This window comes from Ciconia boyciana, chromosome 10 (assembly GCF_034638445.1).
Source record: "Ciconia boyciana chromosome 10, ASM3463844v1, whole genome shotgun sequence".
Lineage (NCBI taxonomy): Eukaryota > Metazoa > Chordata > Aves > Ciconiiformes > Ciconiidae > Ciconia > Ciconia boyciana.
The window spans coordinates 44,794,438-44,814,329 of record NC_132943.1 but is presented as its reverse complement, the minus strand read 5'-3'; the positions used below and the strand labels follow the sequence as shown (position 1 = coordinate 44,814,329).

The following is a 19,892-nucleotide window of genomic DNA, read 5'->3' as shown; positions in this document are numbered from 1 at the left end:
CCAGGTGCTGGGGACTGCGTCCTCATCACCTCTCATCCTGCTGCCAGGCACCTCTGAGAGGGCTCTAGCTCCATCCTCTCCCTGTCCTCTGTGGGGTAGCTGGATACTGCTCAGAGACAACCTGTCCTAGATGGCTCTTGTCGGGGCTGCCCAGCCCCAGCCCTCACAGCCTCTCCTTGCAGGGCCCCATCTCCATCCCCTGCCCAGCTTGGGGCCCCTGCGCTGGACTTGCTCCGGCGCGTTGCTGCCAATCTGGCACTGGGGACCCCAGAATGGGCCCAGTCCCCCAGTGTGGTCTTCCCAGTGCCACAGTGAGGGGAAGACTCCCTCCCCTCATCCACTGACTGCCCTCTTGCCAGTACAGCCCAGCATGGGCTGTTAGTGCTGGGAGAGGCTGGGAAGATCCTCACCCCTCCCTGGTTCAAAGCCCTGCAGCCGGCCAAACCGTTTCTTTCTGTTCTTCCAGCTCTCTGCCCGTGTCTGCGTTCCCAGTCCAGACCTGCGCATCCTGAGGATGAAGGCAAGGCAAAGGGGACTGTCCCTGCAGCAGTCACTACCTTGGCAGTCGTTGGGACTTCTCTGCTAAAGCAGCTGCAAGACCATGAGGTGAGGCGGGGGGGGGGGGGGGTGTGAGGGCTCCCCTCCATGCCCCTGGTTTCCCTGGGTGCCGTGGCAGAGGGGGATCTTGCCTGACGGTACCTCTGCCCTCCTGCAGGCACCTCATCCTCAAGTGCCGCTCAAGCTGGACTAATGCCACTGCTCCCTCCCTCCTTTCCCTGGGAGCTCGCAGCGCTCTCCTGGACAAGGCAAAGCCTCTGGCATAAACCCCAGCATCTCTCCAGTGCCTTTGCCCAAGTTCCCAAGGCCTCTTCCTTAGCTTTGGTTTGGGAACTGTCCCAGCGCCAGGACTCCTGCCCGTGTGAGGAGTGACACTGTGCCCCAAGGTGCAGGATGCTCGTGGCTTCCCCTCCTGAGGGCATGGTCTCATTCCCATGCCTTCCACTTCCTCGCCTGGCACTCTCCCTCTGACTCCCACCATCCCGCATCCTCAGAATGACTTTCCAGGCTCCTGCACAGCCTTTTACCCTGGTGGAGTCAATCTCCCTGTCTGGCTCTCTGCTAGTGTCAGAGGTGCCGCAGAAGATCTTCCCATTCCCCATGGCTGTCCTGACCAATGCCTGGAGCTCATACCTCATGCCCAAGGCACACAGATGATCTGGGGGGCCTCAGGTCTCTCTCGTGGCTCCCTGGGAACGAGCGCAAAGCAAGTCCCATCACTCCCCTTTGTGGTCTGTCCCCAGGGTGACCGAGTGGAGACATACCGAAAGCTGGAGAGCATCTTGCAGGGAGACAATGGCTGTTTGCAGAAGAGCGGTGTTGTGAACCGCCTGATAGCAGAGGCATCCAGTGACATGCGAACAGCCCAGGTGAGCTTGTTCTCTTTCAAGGCCACCAAAGCAGCCTGCCTATGGCCCTGGTTTTTGGGGAAATACAGCGCTGTGCAGAGATGTTCCTCGGTTATTCAGACCCAGCAGAGGTCCTAAGGGAGAAGCTCTAGGGACTCCTCATTACAGAGAATTTGAAGAGGGGATGCAGAGAGCTGTGCAGAGAGGCAGACTGGGGGTTGTTTCTAACTGAGCGAGAGCTGGGTTCAAGCTCGAGGTTATTACTCCTGCCTTGAGGAAGAGCCATGGGAACCCACCAGCTCCAGGGAGAGGCCCCAGGGGGATCTCAAGTCTGCGACAGTTGTTCCCACCATCTCTGCAGAGAGGGAGAGGAGGCAGCAGCACAGGGCTGCGTCGGGGAAAAGCGTCCCTCATCTCACCGGGGAGCTGCTCACCTACCCCAGGGTACAAGAGGCGGCAGACACCCAGCCTGAGGACAACTGCCCTGAGGGGTCTTGCAGGGGAGACAGGGTCATTCATCCTGTCCAAGTGCCTCAGCCTTTTTCTCGGGAGTGTTTAACCTGTGGCACTTTTTCAGCGTGTGACAGATGATGTGAAGATGGCTGCTAGCGATGTCCTGGTGGCTTTGGCCAGCTCCCACTTCCACTTCGTCATGTCCGAGCTCCAGAGCCACTTGAAGGTCATGGGGAAGGTCCCTGATGAGGTTGTGCTCCTCACCTTGGCCAAAATGGCCTGCAGCTACGGTACGGCACTCTCAGCCTCCTGGTTTGGGTAGGGGTCTGTGATAATGGGGAGAAGGGAAGAAGAACTCTTTCCTAAATGCTCTGTGTTGAACGGGAGGGCTATGAAGTTGCTGTGCCTCCTTGCTCCATGCCAGGGCCGGCTGGCAGCTCTGCCTTACCAACCCAATCCCAGTTCCCAGAGGGTAGGAACCCCCTGGAGACAAACCTGCAGGGTCTCTGCCCCCCACTGTCCTCCCCCATTTCCCCAAAGGGCTTCCCTGTGTCCCCCCTGGGGAAGGCAGCCCTCCCCACACCCTCTGGCATGTCCTGCATGGCCCAGCAGCCCCAGCCTTGCCAGGGATCAACCCCAGTCTCCCGTGTCTCTCACTGACCCTCTCGGTCCCTCTGTCCCTGCCTTCTCTGCAGCCCTGCGGTGCATTCCCTTTGTGGGAATGACGCTGCTTGCCCTGCGCACCATGCTAAGTCAGGTGGGGAGTGGCCGGATCCTGCGCGCTGTCTGCAGTGGTGAGTGTTGGCTCCTTGGCCAGGGTCCCAGGGGCAGGGGATGGGGTGGTCTTTGATGCCTCCATGTTATCTCAGAGGGAATCTGGTGGGTGTCAGCCTGTAGCAAGGTCAGGCCTTGGCGATCCCAAACTGCTGTGAGTGTGCAGAAGGAGCGGGGGAAGCCTGGGAGGTTTCTGTGGGCAGGACACGGCAGTGCTGTGTGGCGGAACTCCGGGGTCCCTTCCCATGGCTTCTGTTCCCCTGCTTTCCTCTGGGGTTTAAAGTCCCTGCACTGAAAGGGCGAGTATGTGGGAAGGGAAGGGCAGGGGCTGCAGTGGAAAATGCTGGAGGGGAACAGGCCATTGAGGAGGAAAAGGTGCAATGGGGAAGAGCAGAGAAACAGCGGGGTGTTTGAATCCAGATACCTCAAGAGCACAGCTTGTCCTCGGATCCAGATCTGGTCCTGGGCTGAGCCCTGCTGAGCCTGGGACTGTCCTTAAAGCAGGCTTGGGCAAGGGTGCAAGGAACCTTCTTTGCTGCAGACGCTCACATGCTCCTTTTTCCTTTCTCCTGGTGCAGTTCTGGAGCAATGGTCAAAAGGGGTCAATACATACTTCTGCAACCGGGAGCAATGCCCCTTGCCTCACAACAGGGAAGCACAGCTCTGTGAAGATATTTACCCGGTCTTCCGTTACGTGGTGGTAAATTGGCTGGACTGTGAGCAGGAAGAGGTGAGAAGTGCTGCTTTCCACACCTGGGGCTGCAGCAGGGATGTCCATGTCAGTGGGTCTGTCTGTGCCTGGTGGGGTGTGAGCAGAGGCGGGGCAGGGAAGGGAAGCGGTCTGGGTGAGAAAGACTCCCAAACCCGGAGTCTGCCAGCAACCATGCCTGGGGCTGGGGGCTCCCTGGAGGGAAGCAGCCAAGTCCTGGGGCCTTTCTGCAGGGAGGGCTGGGGTACCAGCGTGGGGAAATGCTCTCTGTCCTCTGGAGTGAGCCCTTCTTCTGCAGGGCAGAAGGGAAAGGGAAACCCCTCCCAGTGGGAAAGGCAGACTGGTGTTCAGGGGATGCTGAGCGCTAGGCAGACCTTCAGCCCCCCAAGCAGAGCCTCTCCCTTCCCTCTTCAGGACAAGCAGGCTGTCCTTGGGGCAGTGGCTGCCATGATGGGGGTCCTTCTGCATGAGGAGCGGCACCGAGAGCATGCCTGGGAGCAGCTATTCTGGCTCCTGCACCAATATCAGGAGGTCCGAGACACCTCCCGGGTCACCAAGGTGAGGAGTCGCGCAGGGCCTGGCATGGCTGCTGGGGTGGGTCTGTGTGAGTGCCACAAGAGGCACTGGGGAGCTGTGGGGTGCCAGAAGGAGCTGGGAAGCCCTTAGAGAAGGAACAGGGAGGGCAGGGGAGGCCTGAGGCTCCCTGGGCTCTTTGGGCAAGAAAAGAGCAATGTCGGGGGGGGGCAGGAGGGAGCCAAGTGTCCTTGAGGCTCATCTTCTCAGGAAGGGAGCCCCTCCCTGGGGCTCTGTGTGCAGGAGGAGCTTTGCCCTAGTGCCCAGGGCCATGTCCAATTCCGTCCAGTGAGGGACAAGGTCTGGTGAGTGGGAAGTGACAGGAAACTGAATTGTCAACACCAGGCTCTGTTCAGAGGAAAGAGACCCTCACGATGCTGCTCTGAGGGGAGGGCAAACAAGAAGCCCCATGCAGGAGGGCTTGGGGTTTTCCCTGGGAGCTGGTGTTAGGGACTCCCCTTATCCCAGATGTGCTGGGTTTCTCCCTTTCCAAGTGGCTTTCGGTGGCTTTAGCCTCCTCTTCCCCATTCTCTTATAGAGCCTCAGCTATGTGCTGGAGACGCTGGAGGGAGTTCAGACCCCAGTCCCACTCGGCGTGGCTCTTGCCATCAGTACCACTGTGCACCACCAGGTAAGGGGAGCCCACGCCCTGATGCTGGCCTGGGGCCTGCACAACTAATTGCCATGGAGGGGAAAGACCTGCCAGCTGGCATGGAGGGGAAAGGCAATGGCAGGGCAGGGCAGGGCAGGGCGTCCCTCTGCCAGGACCTTCCTGCAGGCCAGGAGCATGACAGGATTTGTGAGCCAGGTGCCATGTAGGTGCCTTAAGGCTGCAGGAGGCCTGATCCTGGCTGTTTGGAACAGGTCCAAGGGGGCAGCCCTGTTCCCACAGCAATTTCCCTCTCAGCCAAGTCGCAGGAGGACTCTGGGAGAGGAGGGCAGAGAGCACCGTTTCTTTTCATTCCCCCTCAACGCTGATGTGAATTTATTTAAAATGGACCTTCTTCCCACAGCTCTCTGATGTGACTAAAGAGCCTGGCCCGGCCCATAAGGCAGTGCTGTCCTACTGCATTGTGCTGCAGGGTAAGGAGAGGAGACTGGGCAATGCCCTGGCGTCCCGTGGCAGCTCTCTCACAGTCCTAGGCACTTGGAGGCAGCTGTCTGCTAATGCAGAACGTGGTTTCTTCCCTGCAGCGCGAATGTGCCCCGAGGAGACGGTCGTGTTTCTGCACTCCCAGCTGAGCGGTGGGAGACAGGCTGGCTGTGTGGCAGCCCTGGGCCTGCTGGGAGCGCTGGCCCACTCTGACGGTCAGTGCCACAGACCAGGGACACAAGGCAGGGGTTGGGGCGGCTGGGCTGAGAGCAGCAACGGGCTGAAAGCGGTACATGCACCCAAAAGGTGCAGGTGTGGGTCCCACACCTTTGCAAAGGTGCAAAGAGTGGGTCGCCCAGCTGAGCTGATGCCCCATGACAGGGCTAGAGGTCTCCCCCAGCAGTTAGAAATGGCGGCACACCAGGAACGATGTTCTCAGCTCAGTAACACAGATGGGCTGGGGGGCAAGTGGGAGGGCTGGCGTGCACAGCAGCTGCTTGTACCCATGCCGTTTCTCTTGTTCTCTGTGTTACTATAGCTTTCAGTCCCTATAAAATAGGTGTGCCTCTAGACACAGAGTCACTCTGGGTACGCTGCTGCCTCCTGTGAAATCAGAGTCAGGCCCCGCTTTTCTGTCCCGCTGGCTGGTGTATGAAAAGCTTGGAAGCTTCAAGGGATCCCTTCTGCCATTGTGGCTCTGTCTCAACGCGCACTCTCTGTATCTCTTCCAGCACCTGCAACAAGAGAGAAGCTGCCCCAGGTGGTGGAGGCCGTGCGATCAGTGTGCAATGACCCCAGTGCCCAGGTGAGCTGGCTTGGGAATGGACGGTGCTGCCAGGGGAGGCAGAGAAACCCTTTCCATTGGGACAGAGCCTGGCAAGGCCATAGCAGGAAGCAGCATTTTGGGGTCTGACCTAGATGACCATTCCATTTCCCCACTTCCTCATGCTCCCCAGAGAGCTGATGGTGAGAAGGTGACACTGCTGCTGGTGTGGGCAGGGCTGGGGTGCCTGGGGAAGCGCCAGCACGTTGCCCAGGTGGTGGGTGATGGCTCCTCCCCGGGGAGAGCTGGCAGAGCAGAGCAGAGCAGGGAGGTGGCTGTACTCTGCAGGGCAAAGGCGCATCCAGCCTGGTGCTAAAGCCCATCCCTGAACCCAGGAGCAAAAGCTTCTGCCATGCTCTTGTCATCTCTCTGCAAGCCACAAAGGCTCCCCCCAAGCAAAGGCAGCTTCCCTTTGGGTTTTGACCAGGAGGGTCATAACCAAACTCTCCCCTGGCAGGTGCGGAGGGCAGTTCTGGAGTTCATCAGGGAGCTGCTCAGCTCCGGCTCCCAGAGCTGCTGGGCGTGGGATGTGGTGGGGCACATCTTCAACGAGTTCAGCCGGACCTCAGGCAGACTGGTAAGGGCAGAGTGGGACACCTGGGACTTCAACAAGTGCCCGAATTGTGCTGAGAGCTCCTGCAGGCATCCTTGACCATGGAGAGCTCCACACTGCAGGGCCATCAGCACTGGCACTGCCATCGGAGCAGCCTCCAAATGGCTGTTCCTCCTCGTGAGTGTCTGTGCGGATGTCAGTGGATGATGTGGCTTTGCACCTGGGCGTGCCACCCGGGACTGCAGGGCTGCCTGCACACCCCACGGGCTGAGCTGTGTCCACAGGCGCCTTCAGCAAAGCCACCTTGTGAAGGGAGTGGCCTTGTAGGGACGGGACATCCTCCATCCTTAAATGCTGATGGACAATCAGCAAAACACAGCCAGTGCAGACAGGTGGGCCTGGCTAGAGGAGCTTTCTGTGGTGCTTTTGTGCTCTGGCCCTGCCCATCCGATAACGGTCTGGGGAGCCGTGTCCCTTCTGGCAAGGGGACAGGCCATTTGGCAGTCCCTTCGGTGGGTATTTCCAGCTGAGTACCCAGGAGATGAAGGGTGGGGATGGCTGAGCTTCCTGCTGACTTGCCGAGGATCTTCCCTCTGGTGGGAACTTCCCTCCAGTCAGGGGATCTGCGTGCATTGCTTTGCTCCGGGGCTCGGAGGGCTCTGCTTTGGGAGCAGGGTAAAGGAAAGAGCTTCTGGGTTCTCCTCCACATCCGTTGGGGTGGGCGTGCTGCTGCTGGGGCTGGTACCAAGCGCAGCCCTGCGCTTGAGGGCATGTTCCTCACCTCTGCTTTGGTGGCACAACAGTGGTATTTGGGCCCTGGGGGACTGTGCAGACAAGCATCATCTCTCTCTGCTCCCAGGCTTCCTAGTCCTTCCCAGGGTCCGGGAACCGGTCCCCAGGCTGGGTCCACCTGTCCTTGGCCTCCTTCAGGAGGTCACTGCTCCTGGGAGGTTGGCGCAGCAGCACTGGCGGGGCCGTGCCTGAGCCTAGTCAGTCGGGAGCTGAGAGTAACAGGGGTTTTACCAACTCTGTCTTACAGGTGGCAGGAGGCCTTTTTGCCTGGGAAACTGCAGAGGAAGGAGCTCTTCGAGCCCTGTGCATGGACATCCTGGGCTCACTGGATATCTCTCTGAGAGGGATGACCAAAGTAAGTTGCCCTCTGCCCTGCTGCTGTGTCTGCTTCTTGCCTTCAGGGCATTTTTTGTTGCACTTCCTTATGCCCTGAACCTCTCCCCTCACGTGTGCTGAAGCACACAAGGCTCAGGGAAATGCAGACCATCCTTTTTGTCTTTGAGCTGAGTGGAAATGCCAATGTGGCAAATTGCCTGGTTCTCCTCTACAGCTCCTGTGGCCGAGGCTGCTGCAGTACGTGGTGCCAGCCCAGTACAGCGGCATGCTGATCCCGCTCTCCCGCTGCCTCCGAGCCCTGGCTGAGAGACAGGAGAAAGCAGAGTGCGAAGAAGAAGAGGAGGAGCCTGATGCTGTAGACTCCCAGGAGGAAGGTAGGAGCCCTGGTGAGTGCTGCTGGCTTCAGCTGGGGGCTGCGCCAGTCTGTGTCCACATGCCCCACCAGCCCTGAGCAGGAGCCCGGGAGAAGTAAAGGGCAGAGCCAGGCTCTGCTGCTGGTCACGAGGGACTCTTCCCTGCATTGCCCCTTGCCTGGTGCAGAGGCCTGGCTCTCCTGCTCGCAGTGCTCTCCTGGTGAGCCAGGGCTCGTCCCTGGCCATGCTGGAGCTGCCTTCATCTCATGCTGGGCAGCCCTTGGAAGCTCCCCCTGGGCCAGCACTGTGGCAGCACAGCTGCTCTCAGCCCTCAGCCCTCTGTGGGGGCAACGGAGGTGCAAGCGGCAGGGGACAGTGGGGGCTCATTGGCTCACCCAGCCTTTCTTCCTCCCCGCAGCTTGGCTGCCGTCTCCCCAGGCGCTGCTGGCTCGACTGCTGGTGAGTAGCAGGGCTCTGAGGAAAGAGGTTTTCTGGCCAGGGGTGGTGGGAGAGCCTGGGGCAGACATGCTTTTGAGGCCAGTGCTGGGAGCCCCTGAGGAGGAGGCAGTGTGCCCAAGCCTGCCCGGGGCTGTCTGGGATCCCACTCCTTTCTTGGGGCTGGCAGCACCCTGGGTGAAGCCACTGGATGCCCACTGCCAGCTGGAGTGGCGCCGAGCTCTCGAGCTCCCTCCTGAGAGAGGCTGCAGCTCTGGCAACAGGAGCAACCCTTCTCTCCTGCCCTTGCCTAGGTGGTGGCAGCAGCTCCTCACAAGAGCAGCGAACGTGCAGTCGCTGCCTTGCAGCTGCTGCAGTCCCTCCACAGCAGGATCCACAGAGCCTTGGGGGCAGCATGGGCGACCGAGATCCCCCTCCTGCTGCAGTACCTGGAAGGTAAAGTGTGGGTGGGGAGGGAGAGGCTGGGGGGACTGAGGAGGGGCAGGGAAATGCAGCTTTACAGCGTGACGGGGGGAATGGTCCCCAGTTCCCCAGCACTTGCTCTGCTGCCTTTCCCCTTCCAGGGAGCCAGCGCTGAGGCTGGGGGCAGCCATCCCCCTGCGTCAATTTTGCCCAGGGGATGGATGGGGCCGTTGATGTCCCCTAGGAGGGTGGGTCTAGGTGGCCATCCATGTCCTGGCTGGGATGGTGTTTGTGGCAGGGACAGGACTGGTGCTCCTGGAGGGGATGCAGCCCGTGGCTTTGGCGAGCCGAGTCCCCACGCCAGGCCAGGTTTGCAGCAGCCACCCTTGGCAATAGCCTGGGAGAAGGGCTGCAAACATGCAGAAAGTGGTGGGTCATTCAGGAGAAAATGGGTGTTGCTGGTGTGTGCTGGCACTCAGTGGTCGGAGTTGTTCTGGGAGTTGCAGTCAAGCAGTGGGGATCAGCTGCGGTCAGTGCGTCCTTCCCCAGCTTGAATCCAGTGGCTCTGACAAATGCCCCTGGGATCTCTCCTGTGTCTTTAGACTCACAAGGGCTTTGGCGTAGGTGCTTCTAGGAGGTCCTCTTTGGTGTGAGCTTAAATAGCAGCGAGGGCTTTTGCTTCCTCTTGCTTTCTAGGAAAAACCGAGAGCTCCCTGCACTCTGCAGAGTGGGGGCACCATCTGCTTAAGGTACAGCATCCTTGGGGGAGCAGACAAAGTTGTAGGAGGAAGCTCAGGGCACCTCCCAAGCACCCTGCACCTCCCCCCACAGTAGGTGCCTGTCCGCTCAGAGGAGCTGCTGTCTGCACACATGCCACGGCTGATGGCTAATGCCCTCTAAACACTGTGGCACACGCCTTAGCACTCCTCCTCCTCTACGACTGGCGTGCCGGGGGGGGGTCTCGCCTGAGGTATTAGAAGAGAAAGGCTGGTGAAAAGAGGGTCGGGTGGGGAGGGGAAGAGACTGCCGTTCCCAGCAGCTCTCCCCCAGCAGTGTCCTGGGACATGCAAGTGTGGAAAGCGTCCTGGCCAAGGCAGGGGAACACTCACTTCCTCTCCTGTTCCCCACAGTTCCTGCGAGCATCGCTGGAGCCCATCGAGGACAAAGCCTGGACCGTGGGCCTGAGCAAGGAGCTGAGCCTGCAGCTGGGCAGCTCTGACCCTGGCTCCTGGGAGAAGGTGTGTCTCCTGCCCCTTGCTGGGGCTGGGGCTGGGGCTGGTGCCAGTGCTTCCCCTTCCTTTGCCCCAAAAGGCGCTTCCCCCCGGGCTGCTCCAGCGGCTTGCTACAGCCTGGTGCCATGGCTGGCCTTGCCTGCTCCCGGGGGCGGTCAGGTCCGTCTGGGGCCAGCCCTCTCCTGATAGGTCAGGCCATGACCGCATCTTGGGCTCGGCCTCTTCTCTTTCAGCTTTTCCTCTACAAGGCTCTTGGGACAGCACTGGCAGCTTGTCAGGACCTCAGACACATCCAAGGGCAGGTGCTGAGGTTCCTCCAGGAGACAATCCCTGTGGAGCTGTCTGAGGCCCAGGTGAGGTGACACTCATGTCCTGAGCATTCCCTGCCTGTTCCTGGGGGAGAGGGAGGGCTGCTCCAGACCTCCTTGATTTCCCCATTGCTGCCATTTCCCCCTTGCTGCAACGTCTTGCCTGGCCGTTGTCACTGGCCACAGCTGAGTGCCTGGGCTGGAGCTGACTCCCCGTTTCTCTGTGGTTGCAGGGAATGATTTCTGTTGTGTCCCACACTGCCGAGAGCCACTTCCACCTGGTCTTGGACACAGTGACCATGTTCACCGCCACTTTCACCAGAAACTGGTTTTATCAGAATTCCATGGTCTGGAAGGTAAAGGATCCAGGGTTTCACTGTTTGGCTTTCCAATGTTGGCCTTATTTCCACTTCTACACCTGCAGCAGCCAAACCATGGCAGCTGTGTTTAGATAAGCCCTCTTGTAAGAGCTGCCCAAGACCTGTGTTTCAGAGGGGATGTCCCAGCATTGGGGCCCCTGAGGTGTCGCTGGAAAGGATGGAGTTTGACACCTCATGGATCAAAGCTGAGGGCCGGGAGCAGGAGCCTGGTGAGGTATCGCTGGCTCTGCTCCTCACCTGGGAGCCATGGGGAAGCCTTTCTGGGCAGGGCAGGGCCCTGCAGAGAGAGCAGTGCAGCCTGGCCTGGGGTGGTGAGCAGACTGGGCTTATCTGCACCACTGACCCACGCAGGCTGCATGTCTCTGAGCAGGACCATGACAGGCTATTTCAGATAACTTGCCACAGAAGGAATCCAGGCAGCTCCCCAACCCCTCAAATCAATGGTAAAACCACCAGCAGTGTGTGCGATGCTGGCTGCACCCTCCTCCCCATCCCCATGCGAGAACCCACGCTGCGGGATGGGAACAGCTCCCAGCCCCAGAGCTCGTAGCTCAAGGACCGGCTTGGGGAGCTGCTGGGAGGTGCCCAGGTGAAGGAGGAGCTGGTGAGGGTGCAGGGCAGTGGCCTGCCACAGGAGCTCACAGGAGTCCTGGGGCTGATGTCTCGAGGCATCTCTGTCAACACAGGAACAGCGGTGGCAGAACATGGAGAGAGCCCAGGCCAGTTGTGCTGCTCTCATGCGCACATACAGCGGCATCGCGCTGCGTGCCCCCAAGGAGCAGCTGCTCACCCATGTGGATAAAGAAATCATGGGCAACATCCTGCGGCTCTCCAGAGCCAAAGAGAGGGTAGGACCATGGGGTGCGCAGGGGCAGGGGGGATTGCTGAGTGCCCTCGCTCTAGCCCCTTGGGGCTGGGGTGTACCGAGATAGACAGTCTCTTTCTAAAGATCCCCCAAGGAAGGGTTTGTCCTCAATGTCCAGATCCAACCCCCCCATGGGTTTCCCCTGCCCATGCTCCTCTTCCACTTCTCAGCCCTTCAAAGAGTTCAAGGGATGCTTTGCTCTCCTTGGCCTCAGGACTTGCAGCTCAAACTCGCCTTGGTGCAGAGCGTCACTGAGGTCAGCAGTGCCATCCAGGCTGTGGGCGACTGCGGCAGCTTTGAGCTCTCCTTGAAGCAGGAGGCGATGCAGACTCTGCTGGTGAGTGCCCGTAGCTGGGGGGGATTTGGGCTGCGCCATAAGGCTGCTTTCCCCAGAGGCACGATGGTCTCTTGGCTTCATGCAAGCTCCTGGAGCTGTGTCCTGAGCTGGTAGGGCCCTTGGGTGCTGGTGCTGGGTGGCTGTGGCTGGGGAGCAGGGTCCATCCTTTGGTGCCTTTGGGGATCTGTGGGGGTGATGGGGCTGTGTCTGTCGAAGCCTGTCAGCAGAGCTTGTCCCCGGGGGAGGCAGGAGGGCTGTCCCGTGCCCCTGCCCACTGCCAATTCTGTGCTTGCCTCTCTGGGACTTGCAGGACTGGATAAAGAGGGAGCCCTGGGACTCCCTGGTGTATGGAGTGTTTCAGGCCCTGGAGGAGCTGAGGTGAGGTCTGTTCCTCAGGCTCTGGGGACTCCCAGTGTGCCCCAGCCCAGCTGGCTGGGGCAGCCCCAGTGACCTTGAGCATGGGGCCGGGAGCTGCTGGGGCTGTGGAGTGGGAGAGTATTCCCCATTTTGGGTGTGTCCCGAAGGAAGGGAGACCCGGGGTCTCCTGAAGCTGGGGGTGAGGGTTTGCCTGCTGCCTGGGAGGAGGCAGGAATTGCTGGAGCTGAAGGCAGTGCTCGCTGGCATAAGCTGGGGATGTTGGATTTGGGGCCGTCAATTAGGAGGAACCCAGCTGTGGTTTGAGCCATGCTGGAGAGGGCTAGTACATCCCCTTTCTGTTTTCTCTTTTTCCTCTGGCCAGCAAGCTGAGACCACCTCTGAGCAGGGAGGAAAATCTCAACCTGATGGCAGTGTGCTGCCAGAGTGTCTTGTCCTATCCTTCCAAGGAGCAGATGAACAAAGGAAGGAAGACAGTGAGGGCAGCTGTGAACATGCAGGTACCCACCGGCCAGTGCCTGCCCACCTCTGGGTCAGGATCCCACCTCAGCGTGCCCTGGCAGCATCATGCAGAACCTCAGCTCTCCTTTCCTGCTTTCAGCTTCTGCACAGGAGAGGCATGGACGATCTGGGCCATCTCATGGAAACCCTTATGGAGGCAGAGGCGACCTCTGCCTGCTTGGACGATGTGGTCCATGTGAGTAGCCATGGGGCAACAGGGACAGTGTCACAGGGGCAGAGAATCGAGGCCTTAGAGGGTGATAGGAGGTGGATACCTTTCCTACGGGAAAGTGGGGCTTTGGCTCCTTGCTCCGAGGCCGTGTGTCTGGCCGGGGCCAGGGGCTGAGCTGGGGGACAGGAGCACCTGGCCACTGTGGCCTCAGGACAGGCAGAGAAGTGGGTCCTGCCAGAGAGAAAGCCAAGGGCCAGCCCTGAGCTGGGCGAGAGCAGCCTGGGGGAAGGCTGGAGCGGGGAGATGCAGGCAGGGAAGCGACACCTGGCTCAGGGCAGAGGCAGCTGGAGAGAGTGAGGTGGTGGAGGCTGCAGTGCCAGTGCTCGGTGGGGCTGGGGACTGTGCCGGGAAAGGGCCAGAGAAGGAGGGAGATGGAGAGGGATCTTGGGGAGAGAAAGATGCATGTTGCGAGAGAGATGCACCCTGCCTCAGGTCCTGAAGGGCTGGCTCACCTCACCCAAAGAATGGGAGCGGGAGAGAGCCCTGCGGGTTTGCACCCATGTGCTGGGAGTTTGCAAGGAGCAATTTGAGCTCATGGTGAGTAAGGACCCCCCATGTGCCCCGGTGCCCCCTCCCCACCATTCATGGCCCTGGAAGGGAGCCCTGCCTGGCCAGGTGCTGAGTTTCGGGGCTCATGGGATTATGGGGCAGCCCTTCTGCCTGCCCCTCTGCCTGGTTGCTGCGCAGGGAGCAGGATGGGCAGCTGAGGTGAGCAGGTGGTGGGGCTGCCAGCGACCCTTTTCCTGCTGCTCTCCCCTGCAGAGAGGACGTCCTTGCAAGCAGTTTGGCTCCCTGGTGGGACTGCTGGGGACTCTAACCAGCGACTGCCTGGCCATGTCCTGCCAGAGGGCATGGGTCTGCCTTGGCTACCTTCTCCAAATGCAAGGTGAGGAGAGTGGGCGCTTCCCAGCCTTGCTCAGCCTGATCCTCCCTCCCTTCCTGGCTTGGCACCACCGGGATCCTGCAGGGCCAGGCCCCATCCCTGGGAGGAAAGGGGGAGGCAACGGGCTCGGCTGGTTTTGTGCCCCCACCCTGTTAGCCCTCTGCCTCCCGGCCATCTCAGGAAGGATCCCTGGGAGAGGGTTGCTAAGTCCCACCTCCTTGGGGCATGTGTGATGTTGGGTGGTCAGGGCCATCCCCCACTGCTGTCTGAGAGCAGGATGTTGTCACCAGCACTGGGGATTGTCCCCCTCCATGTCTGTCCCTGTCCACATTCCGGGAGAGACAGAGGGTGGTCAGACAACTTGCTCGGATGAGGTCCCTGATGTTTCAGAGGGTGCCTTCCCCCTCGCTCCCTGCCTTGAGCCTGGAGAGACAGGCAGCTACCCAGGCAGCATCTCCAAACTCATCCCTGCCAGGGAAGAAATCTCCTGCCGAGTACAAGAGGAAGCCAATTTGCTGCCCAGAGCAAACTGGGCAAGGAGGAAGGATCTGAGCTGGAGGCCCGGAGCGTGCTGTGGAGGATTGTGTTCGAACCCTTTCCTCGTCAGGCAGCAGGGTCTGCCTGTGCTGAGGAAGTCACAGGGAGGTTTCCCACCTCCCAGAGACGATGGTGGTCTGTGCAGGAAGAGGGAACACAGCTGCTGGGAGCAGAGGCCAGTGGCTGCTCAAACCCTGAAGCCCCAGCAAACAGTTCAAGGAGGAAGAGGGCTCTTTCCAGGCTGGGATTTGTCAGCCATTTATTTGGCTTGGGAAATCCTGCTGCACCAAGTTCAGGAGGGCCGTGGGTTTCCCTGTGGCCTTCACTGCCACCACTTGGGTTCTCCTTTATCTGGGGCCAGAGGCTGGGTTTCTGTAGACGTGACTCCTCTTTTCTCCTGGCATTTGTTCCAGCCAAGACCATGAAGGTGATGCCTCAGGCAGATGAGATCAGGCGCCTGTGTGAGGAGCTGAACAGCCCAGACACTGAGACTGTGGTGGAGACCTGTGCCACAATAGCAAAGGTAACTGGCCCCAAAACAATGGGGTGGGGGCCCAGCTCCTGGACTCTTGCACGTCTCCCTGCTTCCCTCCAGAGTCTCTCGCTGTCTCCAGAGTGAGCTGTCCAGGACGGTGTTAGCAAATAGCAGGATGCTTTGAGACAAGACATGCGTGTCCAGAGAAGGGCAACGAAGCTGGGGAAGGGTCTAGAGCAGAAGTCTTAGGAGGAGCGGCTGAGGAAACTGGGGTTGTTTAGCCTGGAGAAAAGGAGGCTGAGGGGAGACCTCATCGCTCTCTACAGCTACCTGAAAGGAGGGTGTAGAGAGGTGGGGGTCGGTCTCTTCTCCCAGGTAACAAGTGATAGGACAAGAGGAAATGGCCTCAAGTTGCGCCAGGGGAGGTTTAGACTGGATATTAGGAAATTTTACTTCACTGAAAGGGTTGTCAAGCATTGGAACAGGCTGCCCAGGGAAGTGGTTGAGTCACCATCCCTGGAGGTATTTAAAAGCCGTTTGGATGAGGTGCTTAGGGACATGGTGTAGTGGTGGACTTGGCAGTGTTAGGTTTACAGTTGGACTCGATGATCTTAAAGGTCTTTTCCAACCTATACGATGGTGTGATTCTGTGAAGACTGTCTTTTAGGTGTGCTGGAGCAGATACTGTATGTGTGTGTGTGTATGAGTGCTCTTGTCAGAATACAAATCTGGTATATAAGCAAACAACATGGGGGGAGACACTTCCAAATCAGTTAGCCGTAAACAGCACTGTATGCACAGCAGGAGGATCAAGTGATTGCCCCCTCCATGACTGCTGAAATAACAGTCCTGTCAAGTTTCCTTTCCTTTCTGAATTGCTGAAGCAGAGCTGTGATGCGGTCTCTCCTGTTCCTGACTTCTCTCCAGGCTGTTTGCAAATGCATCCCTCCAGCACAGGCTATGGACTTTCTGACTGCTGTCCTGGACAGCTTCCTGTATGTCAGACCCACGTGTGTGAAGGCAGTGTGGAAGTGGGTGTTTGTCTTCCTGGCGGAATGCAGTAAGGAAATACTCCAGGAGGTAAGGGAGAACTTTTTTTCCATTTGACTTTGTCTTTTCTCCTGTTGGCTGTTGCACTACACCCTGTGCAGTTGACATGGGCTCAAGAAACACTGCCTGTGTGCCGAGCTGAGGGGCTACTGATGGTCTGAGTTGTGCATTAGCACCTGCTGCTGGTGTCTGCTCCAGCTGGTGACAAGGATATGGGCATTTTTTGTCCAAAGTCTCCCGTTGGTCCAGGTCCTTCCCATGAGTGAGGCAGTTATCACTGGGAGGCACCAACCTTGCCGTTCCTCCCCTTGCTTTGGCATCACTGTCAGTCCTCCCTGCCCTGGGACCCACTTCACCCTGCTCTTGGGCACGCTAGGTTTTCCACAGGTTGGATACTTGTTCATTGCTGTCATTGCTTTCCCCGACTGTGGTGTTACCCAGCCTGTGAGGTGCCCTTCCTTTAGTGACCAGTTGCTGCCCGTTTGTAGCCTGGGAGCCTCTGGCCTCATGCTGGGCCTGCCCTTTCAAGGCTCCTGTTCTCCTCCTCCACTCATGCTCTGCTGCGCTTCACTTGGGCTCTAGGGCCACCAGCAGCTCAGTCAGCCCAGGCTAACCCTCCAGTGTGGCCGTCCGCCGCTGACAGAGGTCGTACACAGTGATGGCAACCACAGGTGGCAGCCCACAGGATTACGCCCAGCTGAGCGTAATCGGCTCATCCAGCCGATAGGCAGCTGCTGTTACAGGCAGGGCAGGGGGTCCCTGTGCCATCCCTGCAAAGCCCACGGCTGCTCCAGGCAGCGGGAGCGCTGCATCCGTGGGCTGTGGGGTCACCCCTTGCTGCTTCCCCAGGCGCAGAGCAGGTTGTGTCTGCACCATGGGCCAGAGGTAGGCAGCTGTGGGAGAAGCTGGGATCTTCCACAGGATGAGGCACCAATCTGCCTATTTGTCCTTATTGTGGCCACAGTTCCTAGCTGTGAAAGGCTCAAACATCCCTTCCTTTGGGGGAAGGTCTTCTGTGCTGGGAAGGGGTTGGCGCTTTGGGAAAGGAGAGTAGAGGCAAGGAAAAGTGTCCCTGGAGAACTGGGTTCCTCTGGAAGGAGTCACATGCCCTTGCACAGGCCCTGCAAGGCATCTTCAGGGTTTGGTTGCTAAAGAGTGCGTTTGGTTTTGCTCTTGCATCGCTACAGACACATGGGGAGAGTTACTCAGGTACTGGGTATGAAACGTGTCCGTGTCCTCTGTGTGCACACAGGGCATGCAGCTGCTCATACGGCAGGGCCCAGGCACATGCAGTGACTAAGGCTGTGCGTGTGTGTGCGTGCACATGTGCGTGTGTGTGCGTGCACGCATGTATGTGTGTGTGCGTGCGCGCATGCATGCACGCGCAACTGCCAAGAGCGTGCTCAGCTCCAGACGTGAGCCAGGGTCAGGCAGGGTGGAAAGGGTGAGGTTTCTAGCTAGATCTAGACTCTGTGTCAAGGGAGCAGGCATTGCTCATCTGTTGAATGGCTGTGTCTGGGCCCTGCAGGAGGGGGTAAAGGAGGCACTGAGCCCCTCTTTCTCCACTTCTTCCATTCAGGTGCCAAAAATCCTGAACACTCTTTACACCTACATGCAGCAGAGCACTCACAGGCCCTTCTCTCTCCATGCGGTGTTTCTCCTCAACCACTTTCACCAGGAGCCCGTGATCAGCAGTCTCCTCCAGAAAGGTCTGCCCATGAGCAGGTACGTGCACTACCCACTTCCCCCACTGTAGTCAAAGAGAGACCCCCCGCAGCTTGCTTGCACTGGGGGGTCCGGTTAAGAAGCAGGTCTTTTTTCTGCCTGAACTGTCTTGAGTGTTGCAAGACTGCGTGCTTGTGTCTCTGCCGTGAGTGGGGCATTGTAAGCCCCACTGCAGATGAGGAAAACGTTTGAGGGCACTGCAGGACCGCAAGGATACAGGCTCAGGGGTGAATGTCGGTTCTCTTGAAGTGACACGGTGGAGCTGTGGAGAAGCCTGGGGAGAAGCACCTTTGGGATTCAGGTCCTGAGGTGCTTAGCAGAAAAACTAAACAAAGCGGGAAACAACCGCCTGGGGACTGACTCCTCCACTTGTGAGCAGCACAACCGTCAGACTGCTCTGGAGTCTCTGACGGTATGTTCAACAGAAGACACATTTCTGCAGCTTTGCATCTGCTTTCTAACCCATACTTCAGTGCGAGGGAGCCAGGTGCCCTTTGCGGGTGTCTGTGGAGACTGCCAGGGCACTGTGCTGGGCCGGCCTCAAGGAGTGTGGGGAGCCGGGAGAGTTTTGTGCTCCTGAGCCACATGGCTGTCACAGAAGTGACAGTTGCAGAGAGTAAAGCCCCCGTCCCAGGCAGGCTGGGGAACCAGGCTGGTGGGAAAAGGCCTTGCCTGAACAGGTGGTTCTTGGTTACATTTCTCTGTAGATCACCTGTGCCATCTCTGAGGTGGTGCTTGCTCTGAGGAACACAGAGGAGCTCAAGCAACTGCTTCCCCACCTCCTTCCCAGCCTCCTGAGGTGGGTCAGTGAAACACTGAACGAGGAGAGGCTGCTTTCCCCCGTGAGCAGCTGGAGACAGCTGTTCCTCGAGGGCCGGGTCCTTGAGGAGAAGCCCTTCAGGTAAGGAGCCGACGGGGCCAGTGGAGGGGTTGGCTTCACTTCTGCTTGCCAAGACATGTGCGTTCATGGAGCTGTGGGAGCACTTTGCCTGCCCTGCTTCCTAGATCTGCAAACCGGTCGTCGTGGTTGGTTTTACTCCTGCTCCTTCACGGAGAAACTCCAGCTCCCAGACAAGAAGGTCTTACGCAGCTCGTACTGTGAATGGCTGTCATCTTGCCTCCTGCATACTCTTGCATGCACGATAACATTGCACCCCCTCAACGGATCCCCCACTGGGAGGAGTGACTCTCACGGGCACTGGCGTCATTCTTCGCAAAATGCTGGCGGGAAGAGGTATTAGGTGTTGCCTTGGTTATCTTAGCGTGGAGTCAGTCTAGGGACGTGGGTTTTCTTCTGCTTCAGTGGGTTTGCGGCATGAAGAAAATGCCAGTGTTGTTTGCTGCAGTCTTGAAGGCTATGAAGCATCATTTCAGGAGTATTTAGCTCTGCTAAAGATAAATCTTCCCCTAACCTGCTGTGCTTTGAGATTTCTTTGGGTTTGTGTTGTTGTGATTTGTTTTGTTTTGTTTGACTGTGTTTTGATTGGTTTTGTGTTTTGTTTCTTTTGCCAGGCTTTTCCTTTTGGCTTTAGAGTTGGTACTAGGCAAATGCATGGCAGCCAAATGGATGCAGCTGCTCATGAATTGGGAAGTGTGGGCTCGCCTGGAAGACCCGCTGGCTCACCCTGAGGGGGTGTGTCTCCTGACCAGGTAAGAGCCCCAGGCATGCACCTGGCTGCCTCCTGCAGGGCTGTGCCCAGGGAAATGGCTGCTGGGACTCTTCCGGTGTGCCTGGGAAGCCGTCCTGAGCTGAAAAATAGCATCTGAGTCAGTGCAAATGAATTTTGGAGACCTGACCTGTGGCCTTGCTGAGTAACTGTGTGTTCCTCGCTTGTGCAGAGTCCTGCTCCACGCTGGGCTTGTATCACCCTGCCTGGTGCAGACCCTCCTGCCATGGCTGGATTCCTGCTCAGTTAACCTGGGGATGACAGCTACGGCTTTCTTTGCTGAGGTAAGGCAGGGGGCAGGGAAGGAAGGGTTCAGAGGGGTTTTACTGAGATACCGCTGCTTGGGATGTCTTTTTTTGTGGTGCCTGGCTGGGATCAGGTCCCCATGGCACTGCCTGTGTCGTTCCAGCTCTCAGGAATGCAGTGTGACAAGGACCCGTGGGTGAGGCAAGCGCTAGAGGAGTCACTTGGTGATACTGGGTAGCAGCCAGCACCAAGGAGTTAACTAAATAAATCTCATCACAAAATGCCTAAAGGGGAGTGTATCTTTCTCTTCCCTAATGGCACCCTCGTGGCTGGTGGGACCTCATGTGGGTGACACC

The 19,892-nt window shown here is 58.6% G+C and overlaps 1 protein-coding gene across 1 annotated transcript; it reads left to right on the top strand.

The window, feature by feature from the left end:
• The first annotated feature begins 585 nt into the window (after nt 1-585).
• Nucleotides 586-19,277, top strand: LOC140657656 (maestro heat-like repeat-containing protein family member 2B). The gene is made up of 31 exons (XM_072874985.1): nt 586-606; nt 1,302-1,427; nt 1,984-2,149; nt 2,555-2,653; nt 3,212-3,363; nt 3,757-3,900; nt 4,454-4,546; nt 4,929-4,998; nt 5,110-5,223; nt 5,740-5,813; nt 6,289-6,408; nt 7,424-7,531; nt 7,727-7,886; nt 8,284-8,324; nt 8,615-8,756; nt 9,420-9,472; nt 9,854-9,961; nt 10,189-10,308; nt 10,497-10,619; nt 11,330-11,491; nt 11,723-11,845; nt 12,156-12,223; nt 12,585-12,720; nt 12,822-12,917; nt 13,716-13,839; nt 14,787-14,896; nt 15,776-15,928; nt 17,478-17,623; nt 17,873-18,035; nt 18,331-18,524; nt 19,136-19,277. The coding sequence occupies exons 2-31, from the start codon at nt 1,413-1,415 to the stop codon at nt 19,275-19,277; spliced, it is 3,519 nt and encodes a 1,172-aa protein (XP_072731086.1). The 5' UTR covers nt 586-606; nt 1,302-1,412.
• Nucleotides 19,278-19,892: the final 615 nt, after the last annotated feature.

Bases quoted from the DNA above. Each gene is read 5' to 3' on its own strand.
- LOC140657656 (XM_072874985.1), top strand. The intron at 10,309-10,496 runs GTGAGGTGACAC...CTGTGGTTGCAG, and splicing joins TGGAGCTGTCTGAGGCCCAG to GGAATGATTTCTGTTGTGTC. The intron at 17,624-17,872 runs GTACGTGCACTA...GTTCTCTTGAAG, and splicing joins AAAGGTCTGCCCATGAGCAG to TGACACGGTGGAGCTGTGGA.